General features: G+C 42.3%; 1 protein-coding gene across 2 annotated transcripts in view; it reads right to left on the bottom strand.

Annotated features, from left to right (window-relative positions):
- The window catches only part of CLTC (clathrin heavy chain), a 281360-nt gene that overhangs the window by 191315 nt on the left and 68760 nt on the right, over positions 1-21285 (bottom strand). For both annotated transcript variants that reach the window (XM_029611533.1, XM_029611534.1), the window contains exons 2-3: positions 12272-12479; positions 1203-1471 (exon numbers count right to left, since the gene is read on the bottom strand). In XM_029611533.1, coding sequence (XP_029467393.1) covers positions 1203-1471; positions 12272-12479 — 477 coding nt within the window. The remainder of the gene's footprint in view (positions 1-1202; positions 1472-12271; positions 12480-21285) is intronic.

Here is a 21285-nt window from a genome sequence, read left to right as displayed (position 1 = left end):
AATGGCATTTTGTAAGCAGATCTTTGCCTCCTCTTTTGTTAAGTCATTTAAGGATATTCTACACAAACTGAGCAGGAATTTGCATGTCAACTCTGCATATGAATAGGGCAATTTCTACTCAGAAGTAGAACTTCTACCAAACCCCAAAAAAGTTATCATCCAAAAGATTTTCTTTTTCCTGAAAATAGTTTCAAATCAGATGTTTTAGTTCAGTCATGTATGTGTCATTTCTCATAAAATTCTTTTTGGTTGTTTCTTGGAGTCACTAACCCTTTTCAGCCTCCCTCCATACATGCCAGAGACATGATGCAATTCTACCTAGCTGGCTGTCAATATACATCTGAAGTAGAAATGTGCATGAAACGTTTTTTCTTATTTTAGCACATGCTAAAATGACAAACTAATTTTGAATTTGAAAGACAATAAAACCAATTTTGTTGGCATTTTCCTATTGTTTAAAAACAGCACATCCTAATCCGAGATGTAGTTTCAAGCACAGAGTTCTCTCATTACCACACTTCATACCAAGTTGATCCCTATATATTTCACCTTTATCATCATTCTGAAACACTTCTAAATCTTGACCAAATACACTAAAACTACTTTTCACTTTCCAATTTATCAGGTACCCCTTGCACTGGCACCAACTGCCCAGGTAAGGAAGCCTTGCATCAGTTTACACTGGCCTACATAAACATTTTACATTGCCTTTCCAGCTTAGAAGCTAGCTGAGATTACTGCTGCCCTCCTACATTTCCTCCTTGAAAAAGAAAGCACAATCTTTAAAATGAGCAGACTTATCTGCCAACATTTCCTATTTCCTTACGTTCTCTGTACTTTTGACAAGTTCCAGAGGTCTAGGAATAAATCCAACATATACATTTCACTGCCAAGATGAGAATGCCATCTCTGGAAATTAAGAAAAACAAAACATTTCCCTTTAACACAAAAATTAGAAGCTGCCTCTAATCTTTTCACAATCCACCAGGGAAAAAAAAAAAAACAACAAACAATGGACCATCAGGACCCAGCGTGATGGCACACTTGCATAGAAGTGAAATTTCACCATGGACCTCCCCCACCCCACGCAAAACTGGCAAGGGTGTCAAGGAGATACCGGTATTAGAGAGGGGCAAACCCATTTCACGTTTCCAGTGCTCTCAAATCAAACTTGTCACAACCAATAAGAGAAAAAAAAATACCTGTGCAGATATACCCGTCAGAAGCAACCATTTCTGCTTAGCGTCTGTGCGATAATTGATTATCTGGCAACCTGCCAGGCTGGAATGTCGATCAAACATTTTTACTGGCTGAGACTCCCCCTCCATGCTCCAATGATAGACTGCATTATCTGTAACTAGGGCAACGGTGTTCAGAGAAATCCACTTCCAAAAGGTGACATCGTCCGTCATGGTATGAGCCTTCATTTTGCTTTTCATTTCAATGTTAAAGATCTGAAGAGTTTTCCCGGCTGGAAGACAAATTCAATGAGTATCAAGAGTTCTTACACCGTAAACCATAGGTTATTTGACAAAATGAAACATGGTAGCACCATTAGGAGACAAAAATAAAAAAAAAATGGTGGCTCCAATATGAAAATTAACATTTTATAGTTTCATCATGCACAATACCATATTTTGACATGAACACAGCCAGAACTGGTCACCTGATCTCATTCCCAAAATAACACAAACATTTCTACAGATAATACTTCAGTACTTCATACAACATAAGGTGGCACCAAAGCAAGATGATATTGGAAAATTGGTTATTGCCACAAATTAACCAATTTTGAACAGATATATGGGAAACACAGCTTTTTATTTTTATTAAAGTTGAATTTTTCTGTCATTTTGAAAGATGATAATCTTCCCTTTATGACTTAAGCAGCATAAATTTGGTAAATGTTTACAATGAAACTATTGGCATTCACAAGAATTTAACTAGAAACATCTTTTAAAAGCTGATTAATATTGATTCAAAATGAACTTCTGCTATTAAATTGCAAAAACTATGTCCCCATCAATTTGAAGAGAATAAAAATGTAACAGAAAGCACAATACTCCCACACAAATGGAAAAACAGATTAATACACAAAGTATCTATGAGGGTCCCTTCAAGATAAGAGACTCATTCTATTCAAATAAAAAAAGGGTAGCCTGAAACTATAGATCTTAAAACCAAAGTGTTAACAAAACAAACACTTCTAGCTGCAATATACAAAGCAAAGAGGAGTCAAATGACAAACATTTCTCAGTTTGTTTATGGCAAAAAGCCTTTAGTAAATAAGCCCTTGTATAATTTACATGAAGCTACAAGTCATAAAGAAGAGAATTAAAGTTTTAAATTGGGAAGAGGTGAGCAGCAAAATTAAAGGTTGCTCTGGAACCAGAGACTCCTGGAATTCAAGATGGTTTCACAGGAAAGAGACAAAAAAATAAGACCAACCAATCGCCACAGGACAAAGCCAGCTATCCCCTAAGATAGCTTGACTATCTTTTCTACAATAAGAGAAAAAATAGCAGAACTCCTAATTTCTGTAAATTTGTGCAGCATAGGTTTTCAATGCCTTTTGTCCCTTATCTCTATACTGGACTGATGAAATCTTTCCCCACCCCTAAATTTTCAAGCACCAATGCTACTTCCCTAATATGGCTATAGTAACTCTCATTACAAGATGCAGTCTAAATTTTTAACCCTAAGTATTCTACAAAATAAGATTCTGCCCTCTCCAAGAGCTTGAACACACATTGGATGATATGCCTACATCACATCAATAGAGAGAGATAGCTATCTTCTCAAGTTCATGAAACTACTTTTACAATAAAATTTAAAAAAAAAACTTAAACTTACTCATCCTAGCCCCTAAAAGAAGCCAGGAGAATTCACACAATTTTTGACTTTTAAAATAAACAAGCACAAAGCATTGGTCATAGAAAAAGTTAAGATATTTATAAATTTATGGTTACAAGGAAATGGAAAGTGTAAGCTACAGCCCAGAAGGACAGATAAACAATCAACATTTGTCCAAAAATTTGTCAAGTTACATGTTCATTGTTTAGAAGAAATTTTTGTAGGAATACCTGTAAATTAAATTTGCCACCCTCTTACTCTTCTCTACTTTCCCCTTAAGGCAGACTCAAGTCACAAACATGACAAGTTATCTGGCACTAAATAGCATCCCCAAAGTGATTCTATAAAAGTCATATTGCTAATTAAGTCTAGTGCTGTAGGAGTACTCTCACCATGCTACCTAGATAGCATATGGAAATTTACAGGAATCACAGGATGGAAATGAGGGTAGTAATTTTACAACTGTGGCAGAAACATTTCTATCAAAACACTTCTACAAAAAGGAAAAAAGTGCAAGATGGTCATGTATGAACAATTCTGAGGGTCTTAAGTTTGTTTTATCATGCAGCTCTTACCTAACACAACAGACAATGCTATGGAATACTTAGTCTTTCAGGTGCTACCAAAATTCCCTTTTTTTTTTTTCATGTACAGTTCAAATGTATTTCCAAACCAAACAATATGCAAAGCACACTAAAAGGAAAAAACAACCAGACTTAAAAAAAAATTGTAAGAGTCAGTCCTGTTTATAAAAAGCCTGAAGTGCATCTTATTCAGAATTCATTGCTTTAAAAAGGTATTTGCAGTGTGATACTCAAATCTGATATTTTTCTAAGAATTTTACATTTTTTTTCTCCTGTAATAAAAACATAGTGCCCCTGGGAAGGTACCAGGTTGACAGCAGTGAAGCCGCTGCTCTCCACATCTCCACAAAGCAAGTACAGCATAGTCCGTGCTTCCTGCATACCTTCTTATCAGTGCCTTTTAACATGGTCTAAAGGCAAGAGGGCAGTCCATCTTCAAAATTTAGTGGTAAAATACAGAACCAGAAACCAGTTAATTCTTAAAAGAACTAAGAGCAGGCAAGTTCTGCATCTATTGTTCCTCTTTTGGGGGGGGGTGGGGGAGAATCAGAATTCATTCAATGTTTAGATATGTGCACTGTAAATCTCAAGCAATTAAAATCTTGCAACTTTTTTTTTGGGGGGGGGGGGAGTTTGGAAGGGGAGGAGGTTTGTTTGTTTTTAAGTTTCTCTTTTCATAAAACAGGACAAAACTGATACAATCTAAATTGAAGTAACTCACCATCTGCATACACACAAGAAAGCATTAAAAAATGTGACAGACAACAAAACAGTAACAACATTAAAAACCATCATAAAAACAATGAAACTACACAGTTTATTTAGGAAAATATTTGTAAAGCACTTAGAGTAAAATAATGCACATTGCTACCACTGGGAAATTAAATAAAAAATAAGGACTGTACTACCTACACTTAAAACAGAACCAATGAGACTAGTACAGAGATAAAAATGAACACAAACAATTCTGCTTTGCAATTGCTTCAAAGCATTCTTTAAACAATGCAGATCCTTTACATAGCTGTTTTGGCCACAAACAAGGAACTATACTCACTAAGAGAGACAATTGATTAAAGCTGATTGGCCACCATGGGCTATTCTGTTGAATAAAACCAATACCTAGACATGCAAAATGGTTTTGAAACAGCCCCTTTTAAGGTTGAAAACCTTATTCCTTTATCATTCTCAGTCTTGACGCCACATAGGAGTGGTAGGCATCTTTTGGCCTGCAAGTGTTGGTCTCTTTAAAAGGTTAGATATTAATGGAGAAGTAGATTACAGAGTATGGGTTACTTGCTGTGAAAGTTATGCAAAGGCTATTTAAGATTTTTTAATTATATATATTCACTGCTTTTTGATAAAGCAAAATTGCTTACTTTGTAATAGGTGTTATCCCAGGACAGCAGGATGTAGTCCTCACATATGGGTGACGTCACTGACGGAGCCCTATCACAGAAAACTTTGTCAAAGTTTCTAGAAACATTTGACTGGCACACTGAGCATGCCCAGCATGCCATGATATTCTCAGCCACAGGGGTCTCCCTTCAGTCTCGTATGTAGCAATAAGCTTTAGCAAAAAATAAAATAAAACATATTGGACCCAACTCCGCGGGGTGGCGGGTGGGTTTCATGAGGACTACATCCTGCTGTCCTGGGGTAACATCTATTACAAGGTAAGCAGTTTTGCTTTATCCCAGGACAAGCAGGATGCTAGTCCTCATATTTGGCTGATTAGCAAGCTACAGGCTGAGTCATTTTATAGTGAAGCAACACTGAAGTATTGTTTGTGAAAATGAGGCAGCCGAAGATCACAGCAGGTTGGATGTAGAAGGAGTTGGGATTATACTGGAAACAAGTTCTTTAAAACAGATTGTCAGTAGCTAAATCTTGTTATCCTTTGTCCAAACAGTAATGAGCTGCAAAGGTGTGAAGGGAACTCCATATTGCAGCTTTACATATGTCAAGAACTGGCACTGAACAATAGTGTGCTACTGAGGTTGACATTGCTCTTACTGAATGCACCTTTACTCGCCCTTGGAGAGGAAGGCCTGCTTTTTCATAGCAGAACTCTATGCAATCTACTACCCAGTTGGAGAGAGTGTGTTTGCCCACTGGATTACCCAGTTTGTTTGGATCAAAAGGTACAAAAAGAGTTGAGTAGATTTCCTGTGGACTGCAGTGCGGTCTAAGTAATATCCTAGCGCACGTTTACAGTCCAAGCTATGAGAATGAGGCCCTGGAAAGAATGTGGGCAAAACTATGGATTGGTTCAAGTGGAATTCCGTAACTACTTTAGAGAGGAATTTTGGATATGTACGGAGAACCACTCTGTCATGTAGGAATTTTGTATAGGGTGAATACATGACAAGTACTTATAACTCGCTAACCCTTCTAGCCGATGTAATGGCTATGAAGAAGATAGTCTTCCATGTGAGAAATTTAAGAGCACAGGAATTCATGGGTTCGAAAGGAAAACGCATGAGCCTTGTTAATACCAGATTCAGGTCCCATTCTGTGACAGGTGGCCGAATTGGTGGTTTAAGGTGAATTAAACCTCTCATAAATCTACTGACCAGAGGATGTATGGATATTGGTGCATCTTCCATCTTGTTATGGTAAGCTGAGATTGCACTTAAATGTACTCTTACAGATGATGTCTGGAGACCAGAATCTGAAAGATGGCATAAGTAGTCTAGTAGAGAAGTTGTGGGGCAAGAGAAAGGGTCAATGTTCTTTTGCGTGCACCACAAGATAAACCTTTTCCATTTCGAAGAATAGTTCTTTCGTGTTGAAGGTTTACGTGACACTATAAGCACTTGAGAGACATTAGTTGAAAGATTGAGTGGTTGTAAGATCAAGCTTTCAACACCCAAGCTATCAGGGATAGGGATTGAGGGTTGGGATGGCGCAACCGACCCTGATCCTGAGTTATAAGATTGGGAGCTACACCCAGGCGAATTGGTTCTCTGATCAAGAGGTCTAGAAGTATGGGAAACCATACTTGTCGAGGCCAATATGGGGCTATGAGTATCATGAACCCCTTGTCCTGATGTAGCTTCACTAGGGTTTTGGATATTAGCGGTAGCGTATAGAAGGCCCGAGTTCCAAGGGTGAGCAAAGGCGTCCTTGGCTGGCTGGTGTTTCTGTCTGTGCAGAGAACAGAATCTGTCCACTTTGTGATTCAGGTGTGATGCAAAGAGGTCTATTGTTGGTTGCCCCCAACACTGAAATAGCCTGGTCGCCACTAAGGGATCCAGGGACCATTCATGCGGTTGGAACTGATGACTGAGGTGATCTGCAAGTACGTTGTTGATGCCCGCTAGATAAGTTGCCCGTAGAAACATGGAATATGTCAGGGCCCAATCCCAAATCTGAGCTTCTTGACAAAGGAGATATACGCCCGTACCTCCCTGTTGGTTCAAGTACCACATGGCTACTGTATTGTCTGTTTGATTCAACAGTCTTGTGTGAAAGGCAGTCCTCGAACACATGCAGAGCATAACGTATAGCTCGAAGTTCCAGAAAATTGATTTGAAATGTTGCTTCGAGTTTTGTCCAACTACCCTGGGTTTGGAGATGGTCTATATGAGCTCCCCAACCTAAGGTGGACACATCTGTAGTTAAAGTTATCTGTGGGACTGGTTGTTGGAAGGGCAGGCCCTTGCGCAAGTTGTCCTTGTTCGCCCACCAAAGTAGAGATGAACGTAGCTGGTGGGTTACTTGAATTGGAGAGGACAGTGGTTGAATGGCTTGGATCCATTGTGACCTTAATGTCCATTTGGTTATTCTCATGGCTAGTCTGGCCATAGGAGTGACATGAACTGTAGAGGCCATGTGACCCAATAAAATGAGAAACTGATGAGCTGTTGCTTGTTTGAGTGTAGTGAGTTTGCCAACAAGGCAAGTGTTACTGCTCGATCCTCGGGTAGAAAGGCTTTTGAGAGGATGCTGTTCAATTCTGCTCCTATGAATTGAAGCAGGTGAGACGGAATGAGATGGGACTTTTGATAATTGATGAGAAACCCCATCGAGTGAAGTAGATTAATTGTCCGGTTGAGGGAAGCTAGACCTCCTTGTTGAGTGACTTTTGATGAGCCAGTCGTCTAGATAAGGATAAACATGAACACTTTCCTTGTGCAAGTGTGCTGCTATTACTGCCAGGCATTTCGTGAACACTCTGGAAGCTGAGGCTAGTCCGAATGGAAGTACTCTTTACTGGAAATGTTGATGACCCACCATGAAGCGCAGATCATTGCGATGAGGAGGGAATATGAGCATAAGCATCTTTTAGATCCAGAGAACAAAGCCAATCTCCTGTTTGAAGAAGTGGAAGCATGATGCCTAGAGATACCATCCTGAACTTTTCTTTCCTCAGAAATTTGTTGAGATTTCTGAGATCTAGAATGGGGCGTAAGCCTCCGGTTTTCTTTGGAATGAGGAAATAACGGGAGTAGAATCCTCTGCCCTGTTGAGTCCAGGGCACCGGCTCTAGTGGATAATTCTGCTTGTAGATGAATTATGTAATTTTCGTTTAGTGAAAGAGGTTTTGGAGGAGAGTCTCTTGGAATTGAGAGGAAATTGAATTGGTAACCTCGAGATATTGAGAGTACCCATTGGTCTGTTATCTGTAACCAATGGTTGTAAAAGGAGGAAACTCTGCCTCCTACTGGCAGATCCGGTTTTGGGTTGTGAAGATGGCTTTGGTCTCTGGTGGTGGCCTCAAAAACCTGCAGCCTGTCTAGGTTGTCTGGGTTAAGATCTTTGCTGCAGACAAGATCTGCCCCTGTAAGCTGGAAGGTAATAACGCCTCTATCTGTAGAAAGGCTTTCAAGATTCCTTCCTTGGAGGACGGTGAGATGATTATGCAGCAGAATCTTGCAGAACTGACGACAGTTGGCACAAGGTTTCTGTATGTTCTTTCAGTTGGGCCACAGCATCCTGTACTTTGACCCAAAGAGGTTGTCACCTATGCATGGCAAATCAACCAGTTTTTCCTGTACCTCAGGCCTGAGGTCAGAGGCCTTCAACCATGCCCAGCGACGTGCACCGATGCCTGAGGCCACTACTCTCAAAGCTGTTTCAAAGTTGTCGTAAGCAGCTCGGACTTCGTGCTTTCCAGCTTCAAGTCCTTTGTGTATTATGGCCTGAGCTGCTTTCTTGGTACTGCTGAAGTAGGGAGTTGGAAAGTTCCTGCATCTGTTTCCAAAGATTCCTCTGGAATTGTGTCATATATAGCTGATAAGACGCAATCCTTGAATTGATCATAGATTCCTGGACTCCTTGGGCAGGAAGTCCAGGAATCTATGATCCTTCCCAGAAGGAGTGGAGAAATGAGGTCTTATTCTCTTGGATTTCTTTTGTGCAGACTCAACAACTGATTGATGTGGCAGTTGTGATTTTTGGTATCCAGGAACATTTTGAACTAGATAAATGGTGTCCACTCTCTTGTTAATAGATGGAACCGAGCATGGATGTTCCCAGAGTCTATGCTGTAACTCCAACAGCACTTCGTGGACAGGGATGGCCAGGACCTCTTTTGGAGGGTCCACGAACTGTAAAACTTCCAAAGTTTGCTGTCTCGTGTCCTCTTCAGATACCAAGTTAAATGGTATTGTGTCTGCCATGTCCTTAACAAAATTAGTGAAGGACAAGTCCTCTGGTGGGGATTTCTTCCTACCTTCTGGAGGAGAAGGGTCAGACATGAAGCTCTGAGGAAGTATCCGTATGCTTGTCCTCCCAGGAATCATATGGGTCTTCTCTACCGGGAGAAGACCTCGGTGGTCAAAAAAGCCCTGAAGGTCCTGGCTGTGGATCAAACGGTGTCCGTCCAGGGACTTCATGTGGTTTGGATGGAATCTATTTCAATGGGAGAACACAGACAATTGCGTCAAATCTATCCATGAGAAGTTGAAATAACGCTAATTCTGGTAGTCCTGGGGCCCTAGGCACTGGCATCAGTATTGTCGGAACTGGTTCCGGCATTGGTCCAGGTATCAGCGATGGTAGAGGCGTCGGCATCGGATGCTTTGGTACCGGTGCAGGCAGCGGCTTCGGTATTGGTACCGGCGTCTGTGCAGGCACCGGTATCGATGGTCGATGATCCTGTAACACTTGAAGCACTGCTTGACAGATAAATCCGGTCAATTCCTCAGTGATAGCTGGTGCAGGCAGAGCAGCTATTCGTGGTGGCGGTGGAGGCGTTATCGGTCCTTCCACAGGGCCCTGTGGAGGTTCGATGGTCGGCACATCGAGAGTAGGTGAACACCTTGGCGCCAAAGGCCTCGGTATTTCCTGAAGACGAGGCCGTTAGGTGGTCGATTTCTCTGGGGAGAGAAGAGCCTCCGGAATTGATGGGTGGCGATACCGATGCCAATGCTTTGGTCAATGTTCCGCCGCTGACTTTGTCGATGCCACGGATAGGGTCAACAATGAACGATCCCCCGAACCTTCCGGACGGCGTTTTTTGAGAATTAGACGTTTTGAAACTCCGGCCGGAGATGAACGAGTGGACGTCGATGGAGAAGGTAAAAGTTGTAGATAGAATAAGTGTTCCATCTTTTCTTGTTGGGTCTTTCGACCCTTCGCGGTCATTTCGGAACACTTTGGACAAGATGTTACATCGTGTGTTTGGCCTAAACAAAGAACACACTCTAGGTGTGGATCTGTAATGGACATGGTCCGATTACAATTGGGACATTTTTTGAATCTCGTGACCATATTTCCTTCGACAGCCGATGAAAATGAGAAGAAAAAATATTTACACTCAAAAGAGTGAAAGAGACAAAAATTACTCACCGGCCAGTGGTAATGCGGGAGACCCCGATATGGGAGAGAAATAATTGTTTTTAAATCTGATTTTTAGTCAGAAAGTATGTGAGAAGACTCACACAGGCTCCTGCTCTGCGATGCCAAAAGCAGTGTGGAAAAACGAAGACTGAAGGAGACCCCTGTGGCTGAGAATATCATGGCATGCTGGGCATGCTCAGTGGGCTCAGAGTGCCAGTCAAAAGTTTCTAGAAACTTTGACAAAGTTTTCTGCAATAGGGCTCCGTCAATGTCATAACCCATATGTGAGGACTAGCATCCTGCTTGTCCTGTGATAATGCAGTATTTGTGTTTTGCTGCTGTATATTCTGGAATTACCTTATTGATCGCTGTCTAGTTATGTGAACTTCTAGATCACTTCCATAGAGAGCGCAGATTATGGCAGGACCACATTAAGGACTTTTTATTGTACTTATGATATGCTTTATTTATTTATTTTTTAATAAAAGCAAGTTTGCTTACCGTAAACTGTGTTTCCGTAGATAGCAGGCTGAATTAGCCATGCTGTCATGGAACTGTCCATCAGGCCCGGGAGGCGGAGCTTCAAAGTGATGTCAGAGCTTTGCTCCGAGGCTGCGCATGAGTTCCTGCGCTGGAACATTTTCCTCAGTCTGTGATAAAGCAAGCGTGGTCGTGTACGGAGAAAAGTCGACTGTTCAGGGAAGTGGGTGGGTCAGCATGGCTAATTCATCCTACTAATTCATCCTGCTATCTACGGAAACACTGTTTACAGTAAGCAAGCTTGCTTTTTCCCCCTTCGATAGCAGGGCTGAATTAGCCATGCTGTCATGGGCGTCCTAAGCTCCCCATCATGCTGATGAAAAGGTTTATGAGTTTATGTGCAGGTAAGCGTGATGTAGTTTAAGTGACAGTCGACCCCGGTGTCTCTTTTGCTAACCACTACAGAAGTGCTCTGCCCAATTTGGCGTCTTCCGCAGGGTGTTGGTCTAAGCAATAGTGGGATGTGAAGGTATGAAGGGATGCCCATGTGGCTGCCTTACATATGTCCAATCGTTGAACATGTCTTAAATGGGCTAATGAGGTGGCCACTGCAGTTGCCTATTAGCAGTGGGATGAGAAGGCAGTGACATTTGTTTGTTGTAACAGAATTGTATGCATTGAGTTATCCAGCTAGAGATGGTGCATTTAGCAACAGGTAATCCAGGAGCATTTGGATTAAAGGAAATGAATAATTGAGAGGCCCTAGTGGGCGAGTGGGTTTATTGTTTATAATTGGACTGCAAAAGGGCATAAGCCTATGTTTGCAAAAAAGTTTCTCTTTCATTTTGATGTGGTCTTGGACAAAATATTGGCAGTTCAAAAAAAAAAACTGTGAGATCTGAAGCTCCACGTGCGATCCTGCGCATGGAAAAAACAGACTGAGGAGAATCTATTCCAGCGCGGGAACTCACGTGCAGCCTCAGAGCAAAGCTCTGACATCACTTTGAAGCTCCGCCTCCCGGGCCTGATGGACAGTTCCATGACAGCATGGCTAATTCAGCCCTGCTATCAATGGCAAATATAAACCACATTGGGTCCCATTTTTTGGGAAATAAGGTCATATACAAGTATAGAATGAAAATAGAATATAATTTGTACTGAGTTTTAAATGACCTGCCCTAAGGTTGGCTAACAAAACGGCCAGCTCCTAAAACTGGGTCTTCTAACAGAACATGTATTTTCTGAATAATATTTCACATCTATAAATTGTTATTTTCTAAAGAATCAATAGGTTTAACCCATAAGAACAATTTGCCATATTAAGTCCTGTTTTTAACAGTGGCCAATCCAGGTTACAAATACCTGGCAAGTACCCAAACATTAAATTAAAAAAAAAAATGCTTAGCATGGGGTTTTTTTGGGTTTGGTTTTTTTTTCCAAATATAAAGACTTCCTTCCATCCCTCTGAATAAAATGTAGCTACATAAGAATTTAAATGGATACCCACTTTTACCTCTAACTAAATATATATATCACAGAATTTAGATTTAAAGTAAATGCTCCCATACCTTTCAGAGCAATGACTTTGCTGGCAGGATTCATGATGGCACTGTCCGCTGAAATTGGCCGACGAATGGGGTTGGTGGGATCGTTCATGTCAATGATTACCACCTGAGCTTGTTCACCTACTTTCTCTCTTATACAGATGAACTTATCAGACTCCATGGTGAGTGTACTGAAGCCAATGTTAGCTGGGTTAATACCCAGATTTTGGAGCTAGTGAAAAAAAACCAGAAAGGCAAAATTAGTTGAAAGCAACAGAAATGCAAGTGGTCAAACCATAAATATATAGTAGTATCTTGAATAGATTACTTCTATCATCTCCTGAAAGCTCTTATATAAATGGCCTTACTGGGCAGTTAATACTAAAGAATATGTCCAGTTGCATTAAAATCCTAAGCATTCAAGGTCCACTATATTTAGCAATAATTAAAGAAAATCTGAAGCACAAGACTAATATAACCCATTGTTTTTGAAACCTATAATAAAGTGGTTTCACAATCACTCAAAGGATCTGAGTCACAGAAGCTTCTTGACATAAGAATAGGAGGTGGGTTTTTTGTGGGGTTTTTTTTTTTAGGTTAAATCTAGACATTTCATCCACAGAACATGGTCTCAGCCAGGAACATCAACTATCCTGTGAAAGCAAAACTCTTCAAATCGGTGTTAAAAACTTGACCTTAAAATCAAGAGGAATGCTACAGTACGAGTACAGTGTAGAGGTACTCAAAAACCTTTAAGGCCACACAGGATACCTGAAAATCTGTGAGAAGCCAGGAGTTTTGACAGGAGGTGGTGAGGTGCTCCTACCACGCCACAGTTCAAGGATATGGCAGAGTGTCCAATTTCTAAAAAAGGCAGCAACCCTAACACCTGTCCCCTGGGGGAGAAGCTATAGGTGGAAGTGGGGGTGGATGGCAGATGGGGGTATGCGATCTTCTAAACCCAATTGTTGGTATTGTTGATACCAACAATTAATCAAAATCCACACTCTGTGACCGAAATGCTAACTTTCTGAAATAAATCAATCACAGAGACTTTAGACCAAATTGCACCTTTGAAGCCACAGAAAACCAATATAAAAAAATCTGCCACATGGTATAATGATTCTTTAAAAATATCCAAAAGAAAACTCCGCAACCTAGAATGAAGATGGCAGAAAAACCCTCTTCCTGTGCGTAAACAAGAATACTATGCTTATCTACAAAAATACAAGGAGGAAATAAACACTAAAAAAGCCTTTTACACCACAAAAATCAAAAACGCACATGGCAATCCTAGAATATTATTCGATTGTAAATGATTTAACTACAATACAAAATACACCTTCCTCCATTACATCCGAGTTTTGCGATAAAATTGCCACATACTTTAGGAACAAAACAGAAGACATTTCAACTGAATTCGTCTCATTACCTATCCCAAACACCCTTCCTCAAACGATTTGTACCTTTTCAGAATTCTCTCCAGTTAATGATAAAACTATTATCAACATATTATCAAAATCGAAACCTTCTAACAGTCCTTTCAACCCTTGCTCAGGTTTTCTACTCAGAGATTCAAAAGATTCTTGCCCCTGCCATTACAAATTTAGTAAATGCCTCTCTATCACAAAGCATATTTCCAGACTCCTTAAAACAAACATCTATTCTTCCTAGCCCTAAAAAGAAAAATCAAGACCCCTACGGACTTAACCAATTACCAACCAATCGCCTCATTGCCATCCATTGCAAAAATTATAGAATCTGCAATACTGCATCAGATATCTGAATACATTGAAGAGACTAATATCTTGCATAACAATCAACACGGCTTTAGAAAGGGTCACAGCACTGAATCCTTACTTATCATTTGATACAATCATTAGAGGCTTTGATTCTAACTCCAATTACATACTGGTACTACTCGACATCTCAGCTGTGTTTGACACGCTAAATCATGACATTCTACTTTTTATCTTGTTGCAGATTGGCATTACAGGTCTTGCCCTACGGTGGCTTTCTTCTTTTCTAACAAATCGTAAACAAAGAATCACAATAGGTCATCAATCATTCTGACTGGTACTCCAGTAAGACAGGTGTAACCACAAGGCTCTGCACTTTCAGCTCTGATGTTCAATCTCTATCTATTGCCTCTTTGCCGTCTCCTTGCTGAATTAGACCTCAATTTTAATATACACAGATGATACACAGTTCACTATACCTTTTATGGACTCTTGGACCAAAACATTTTCTTTATTACATTTATACCTATCAACAATAAAAACATGGCTTTCCCATAACAGGTTGAATTTAAACACAAACAAAACAGAACTGATTTACCTATCAACTGTACCTGATTCAATCCATCAGCCGCCATCAACTTTCACCTTTGAGAACCAAATCAACATAAAACCTTATGCAAAAAACCTGGGAACAATTATTGACTCCAGACTTGCAATGACTGATCACATATTTGAAATTGTAAAAAAAAAAAAAAAAAAAAAAAACCTTTCTACAAAATCTATATGCTAAAAAAAGCTTAAATTACTCCTCCTTCCGAACGACTTCCGATTGATCATTCAAGCATTAATTCTATCCTCAGACTACTGTAATTCATTATACCTTGGTCTACCTCAATCTACGATACAACCTTTACAACTAATACAAATTGCAACCGCCCGAATGTTATGTAATGTATCCCGGAGAGATCATATCACCCCTACACTACAATATTTACATTGGCTTATAATTTTATATCGCATAACAAAATTTTGTCTACAATACACAATTTGCTTTACAATACTAACTCCATCTGGTTATGCTCATTATTGAGAATCTACAGACCAGACAACTCCGCTCTCTTGATAAATGTATCTTAGAAGTTCCGTCAATAAGATCCGTTAGCTTATCCTTTACGCGTAAACAAGCTTTTTCTGTGGCCGGTCCAACATTGTGGAACTCACTCCCAGACCATATTCGATTAACGTCTAACCGTACAGAATTTAAGAAACTATTTAAGACTCACCTTTTTACCAGCGCATATAACTTATATTAAGATTTATTACATTACATTATATTTGTTAATACAATGTCAATTTGAGAAGCCTTTTAAATTGTTTGTAATCTATGTATGGATTTTAAATTATGTATGTGTGATTATGTAAACCGCCTAGACAGATAGATCTCTACCCCATTGTGCGGTATATAAAACTTTTAAATAAACAAACAAACCCCTTCCTCCCCACTTTTCCCTTCATTCACCTCCCCTACACACTCCTGCAGCAGCAGCAACGATGGCAAGGGAGTTTTTGCTGCAGGGGTTCTTCACCAGGGCAGCCCTTATTTCCAGGTTTACAAATGTCTCAATGTTCCACTCCTCAAACTTCACTGGCAATCACCAGAGTTCAAAGAAACACTCCCTGCTGCTCATTCTCGCTTTCTCCCATGGGTTCACCACAGCCATGCTTTTCCATACCTTCCCTGAAGTTCTGACAGCAGCCAGAGCCTATTGGATATGCTCCCACCACTGCTTGCTGTCTGTTCCCCATAAAGTGGAACAGACAGCACGCATTGAAAAAAAAAATAAAAACCCACACAAACCCTTCCTTACTAGTTTAGGGACCCCTGATCTAGTGGTTTAAGGGCAGCTATGCGGTAAATAAAGCATCCCACATGCTCCAACCTTAGATGGTCTTACTGCAGATCTTACAAGACAACTGGTATTCAATGAACATCACATCACTGAAATTTAACTCAGCACAGTATTGCTCAAACATTAATTTGGCATCATTAAGAAGTTAACACTTTACAATATACAGTTGTGAAGTAAAAACCTGAATATTTCTATTCTCTGGGATCAACAAAAATACTGGATAAGTGACTATTCTGGTGGCTGCTGTGAAAATGCAGGAAGACAGAACCCACAAACATTCTGCATCAATACCATCAAAGTTAGGACAAATTCTTGTAAAACAAGCAATCAGACAAAATTGAAAACAAATCTAAAAAATAGAGTGGTTCTCAACCTATTTTCTGTTGAGACACACCTGACAGATGATGCTCAGATGCATGTCACACCGAACACATAACTGTCATGGAGCTAAATGTAAATATATACTTTACATCCACAGGAACCCCCAGAACCCCAACAATGGGTACAGAGCAGAACTAGAATATTTCCCATACAACTCACAAAAAAAAATTCCAATTCTGGTGCCATTTCAGTAACAGCAACACAAACTCACTCTACTACCAGGTGCTACATGTGTGCTGGGAAGACTAGGTACACTGAGCATGCCCTATAATCACGTGTCCATACAAGGTCCCTCTCCAGTCTTGTAATGCAGAATTATGATTAAAATAAACAGGAGAAACCCAACTCTGCAGGGTGGAGGGCAGGTTTCATGAGGACTAACATCATGCTGTCCTCTGAGCATACCTGTTACAGATAAGCAACTCTTCTTTCTCTGAGGACAAGCAGGATGGTAGTCCTCACATATGGGCGAATCCCTAGCTTCAGGCTGCTCCCCAACACAAAAAAAGGGTCCAGACACCTAACACCTAACCAGGTGCCAATGGGAACATCACCAACAGGTAACAGAGGGGGAAACAGCCTGAACCCAAACATTGGTCCTAGGTTGGGAGAGTTGGCTTCTACACCTCAAACAGGTTCCGAAGAACAGACTGGTCAAATCTGTCGCGTCAGCCATCCCTACCCAGACAGTAATGGGATGTGAATGTGTGGCAAGAACTCCACATCACAGCCTTTTAGATCTCCACAGAAACTGCAAGTGGGCCATCAATGCTGCCAATGCTCTGACATAATGAGCCGAGCCTTGTCATGACCTCCAAGATGCAGTCCCGCCTGGGCTTAACAGAAGGAAATGCAATCTGCTAGCCAACTGGATATTGTCTGTTTGGCAACGGCAACGCCAAACCTATTCTTGTCAAAAGAAATAAAAAGTTGGGTGGACTGTCCACTCCAGATAGAAGGCTAAGGCTTGCTTGCTTGCAGTCCAAACTGTGCAGTGCTCGTTCGCCTTGGTGCAAATAGGGCCTGGGAAAGAATATTGGCAGGATGATTGACTGCTTAAGATGGAAATCTGTCACCACTTAAGGCAGGAACTTAGGGTGCATACGCAAGACCACCCCGTCATGATAAAATTTAGTATAAGGTAGATAAGTCACTAAGGCCTGGAACTCGCTGACCCTGCACACTGAAGTGACCACCACCAAAAATATGACCTTCCAGGTCAGGTACTTCAGTTCACAGGTGCACAAAGGCCCAAAAGGAGCTTTCATCAGCTGAGCTAACACCAAGTTAAGGTCCCAAGACAGAGTGGGAGGCCTTAGAGGAGGCTTCAATTGAAGCAGGCCCCACATGAAACATACAAACTATAGGCTATGCAGAGATGGGTACACCATCTACACTATGGTGGTATATGCCAACTGTACTCAGATGAACTCTAACGGAGTTGTTTTCAAGCCAGCCTCCGATAGATCTAGAAGGTAATGAAGCATTTTGTGTTGAACAGGAGAACAGATCTAGGGCCCTCTGTTCATGCCACACAAAAAACTCTCTCCACTTCAATCCATAGGACTTTCTAGTGGAAGGCTTTCTAGAAGCACCCAGGGCCTGAGACATCTTCTGAAAGTTCAAGCGGCTGCAGGATTAATCTATCAACATCCAGGCTGTGAGCGACAGGGCCTGGAGGTTGGGATGCCGCAGCCTGTCCTGATCTTTCGTGATGAGAACTGGGGAAGTCCCCAAACAGATCAGTTTCCAGATGGACAACTCCAGCAGGCGTGGAAACCAGATATGTCTCAACCAATGAGGGGCTATGAAAATCCTAGTCCCTCTGACCTCCCGAAGCTTCAAGAGTTTGCGCCACTTAGGGAATTGGAGGATACACATATTGAAGACCCCTGCCCCAATGACATCCATCCAGCCTCTGATGCCCTTGCCCGTCTGACCTGTACAGGGAGCAGAACAGAGGGACACGACAGATCTACATCTGGGCTCCCCCAGAGGTGGAATATTTGATTTGATCCCCCCCCCTCCCCGGTCAGGGACCACTAGTGGGGTCTGAAGGCTTGACTCAGCCTTTCTGCTTCCATGTTCTCCGTCCTGGCCAGGTACATAGCACCGAGCATCAACCTGTGGGACAGGGCCCAGGACCAGATCTGGATTGCTTCCTGACACAGGAGGTATGATCCTGTGCCTCTCTGCTTGACATACCACAAAGCTACCTGGTTTTCGGTCTGGATCAGGACAACTTTGTTGGACAACAGATCTCTAAAAGCCCATAGCACATACCGAATCACCTGAAGCTCCAGGAAGTTAAATTTGACAAGAACGTTCCTGAGCAGACCAGAGACCCTAGGTACCAAACCCATCTATATGAGCTTCCCCCCCCAGGGTAGATGCATCCATGGTTAGAACAATTTGAGTGGGAAGAATCCGAAATGAGATCCCCTGTTCCAGATTGGAAAGTACCCGCCAGCAGGACGAGTCCCTGAGAAACGGAGTGACGTGGATGCAATCCTGTAGGCTCTGTGTGGCCTGACACCACAGTGACCTCAGGGTCTATTGGGATCCTTGTATGTGTAAACATGCCAGGGGAATAACATGGACAGTTATGGCTATTTGGCCCAATATGTGCCACGCTGATACTTGCTAGCTCTGTTGAACCTCTGCCAAAATGATTGCAGCAGAGATTCAGAGCCAGTAGGTATCAGCGGGGACGAAAGGCCTTGACCTAAGCAGTATCTAGCAGGGTTCCTATGAAGTGCAACTGGGTAGTTGAGTGTGAACCCAAATGGTCAAGCACATGGACCCGATGGCCCCTGCCTGAGACATGCTCTTGACCAGCCAATCATACAGATACGGGAAGACATGCACTCCTAGTCTTGAGAGATGCGCCATCACGACCAGGCATTTTGTGAAGACACGTGGGGCAGACGCAAACCCGAACAGCAACACTCTGTACTGGAAGTGCTGTGTTCCCACCACAAAAATCGGAAATACTTCCTGTAACTGGGGAAAATCTCATTGTGAGTGAATGTGTCCTTTAGGTCGAGGAAGCATATCCAGTCCCCTTTTTGCGAAGGGGGGGGGGAAACCATCTTGAACTTTTCTCTTTTTAGAAACTTGTTCAAGGCCCTTAGGTCTAGGATGGGACAGAGTCCTCTTGTTCTCTTTCGAATCAGGAAGTACCTACAGCAGAATTCCCACCCTCTTTGCCCTGGTGGTATGGGCTCAACCGCTGTGGCCATTAAGAGGGAGGAGAGCTCCGCTTGTAGTACCTCCTGATGTGCTACCAGCCCCCAATGTGGGCACAGACAGCAATTTAGCGGGACATAGAAACATAGAAATGACGGCAGAAAAAAAAGACCAATCAGCCCATCTAGTCTGCCCAGCAAGCTCCCACACTTATTTTCCCATACTGTTTCACCAACCACCAATTTCAGGGCCCTTGTTGGTAACTGTTTGATTCAAGTTTCCTGCCATCCCCTGCCATTGACGCAGATAGTAATGTTGGAGTTGCATCAAAGGTGAGCATAAGGCTTAATGGTTAAGGGTAGTAACCTCCGCATCAAGCAAGTTACCCCGATGCTTGGTTTACCCAGACTGCACAGATGGATGCCTTGTTGGATGTTGTCTGAATGTAAATCCTGTTTTCCTCATTTCCCCCCTGCCATTGAAGCAGAGTGCAAAGCTATATATGCATTCAAAGTGATGTATCAGGCTTAAGTGGTTTAGGGTAATAAACAATAGATTTAATTGGTACCCCTGATGGATGATGAACAGAACCCAGTGGTCCGAGGTTACACTGGGCCACTGGTTCACAAAGAACCGCAGCCTGCCCCTGACCAGAGGATCCATTGTCCCATTGACGCAGATAGTAATGTTGGAGTTGCATCAAAGGTGAGCATAAGGCTTAATGGTTAAGGGTAGTAACCTCCGCATCAAGCAAGTTATCCCGATGCTTGGTTTACCCAGACTGCACAGATGGATGCCTTGTTGGATGTTGTCTGAATGTAAATCCTGTTTTCCTCATTTCCCCCCTGCCATTGAAGCAGAGTGCAAAGCTATATATGCATTCAAAGTGATGTATCAGGCTTAAGTGGTTTAGGGTAATAAACAATAGATTTAATTGGTACCCCTGATGGATGATGAACAGAACCCAGTGGTCCGAGGTTACACTGGGCCACTGGTTCACAAAGAACCGCAGCCTGCCCCTGACCAGAGGATCCATTGTCCCATGTATGGGCAACTGGCTTATGCTCCCTATGGCCCAGTCAAAACCTCATCCCCAGAGCTGACAGGTTTGGGAGCTCTCTACTGCCTGGAACAGCTGTGGGAGCTCTGATGATGATGATGATGGGATTGAGGAGGCGTAGGATAGTACTTCCCTGGCCCCGGTCTTGATGGCCTCCTGGATGAGGAGGCCAGATCCAGAGTACTAGCAGAGCGTTGTCTGAGGGTTTCATGGTGGTCCCAAAGCTGGGCCACAGAATCCCTCACTATCTCCGAAGAGATTCTCACCAGTGCATGGCACATCAGAAAGTCTTTACTGTACCTCCAGTCTGAGATCTGAAGCCCGCAGTCTTGCTCTTCTGCGGGTGGCGATTCTCGCTGCAGAAACTCTTGATGCAGTCTCGAAAACATCATAGACTGCATGGACCTGGTGTTTCCTGCCCTCCAGATCTTTGTGCATTAGCGACATGAGAATGTCTTGCGGCTGAGGCAGCTGCTCAGTCACCTCCTGCACCTGCTTCCAGAAGTCCCATGAGTACTGGCTCATGTAGAGCTGGTAGGTAGCAATGCGGGCAATAAGCATAGCACCTTGGAACACTTTCCTCCCAAGAGCATCCATCACTCTATAGTCCTTCCCCTGGAGCGCCGAGGAATGGGTCCGAGAGTGCTTGGCCCTCTAAGGTGGATTAGACAACCACTGACACTTGTCAAATCCAGCAGCCTTCCAGACGAGGTAGACCCCATCCGCCTTCTTGTTAATGGGTGGCACTGTGAAGGGGTG

The sequence above is a fragment of the Rhinatrema bivittatum genome, chromosome 8 (assembly GCF_901001135.1).
Source record: "Rhinatrema bivittatum chromosome 8, aRhiBiv1.1, whole genome shotgun sequence".
Lineage (NCBI taxonomy): Eukaryota > Metazoa > Chordata > Amphibia > Gymnophiona > Rhinatrematidae > Rhinatrema > Rhinatrema bivittatum.
The sequence above is the reverse complement of the archived record's forward strand: the minus strand, read 5'-3'. Positions and strand labels throughout refer to the sequence as shown.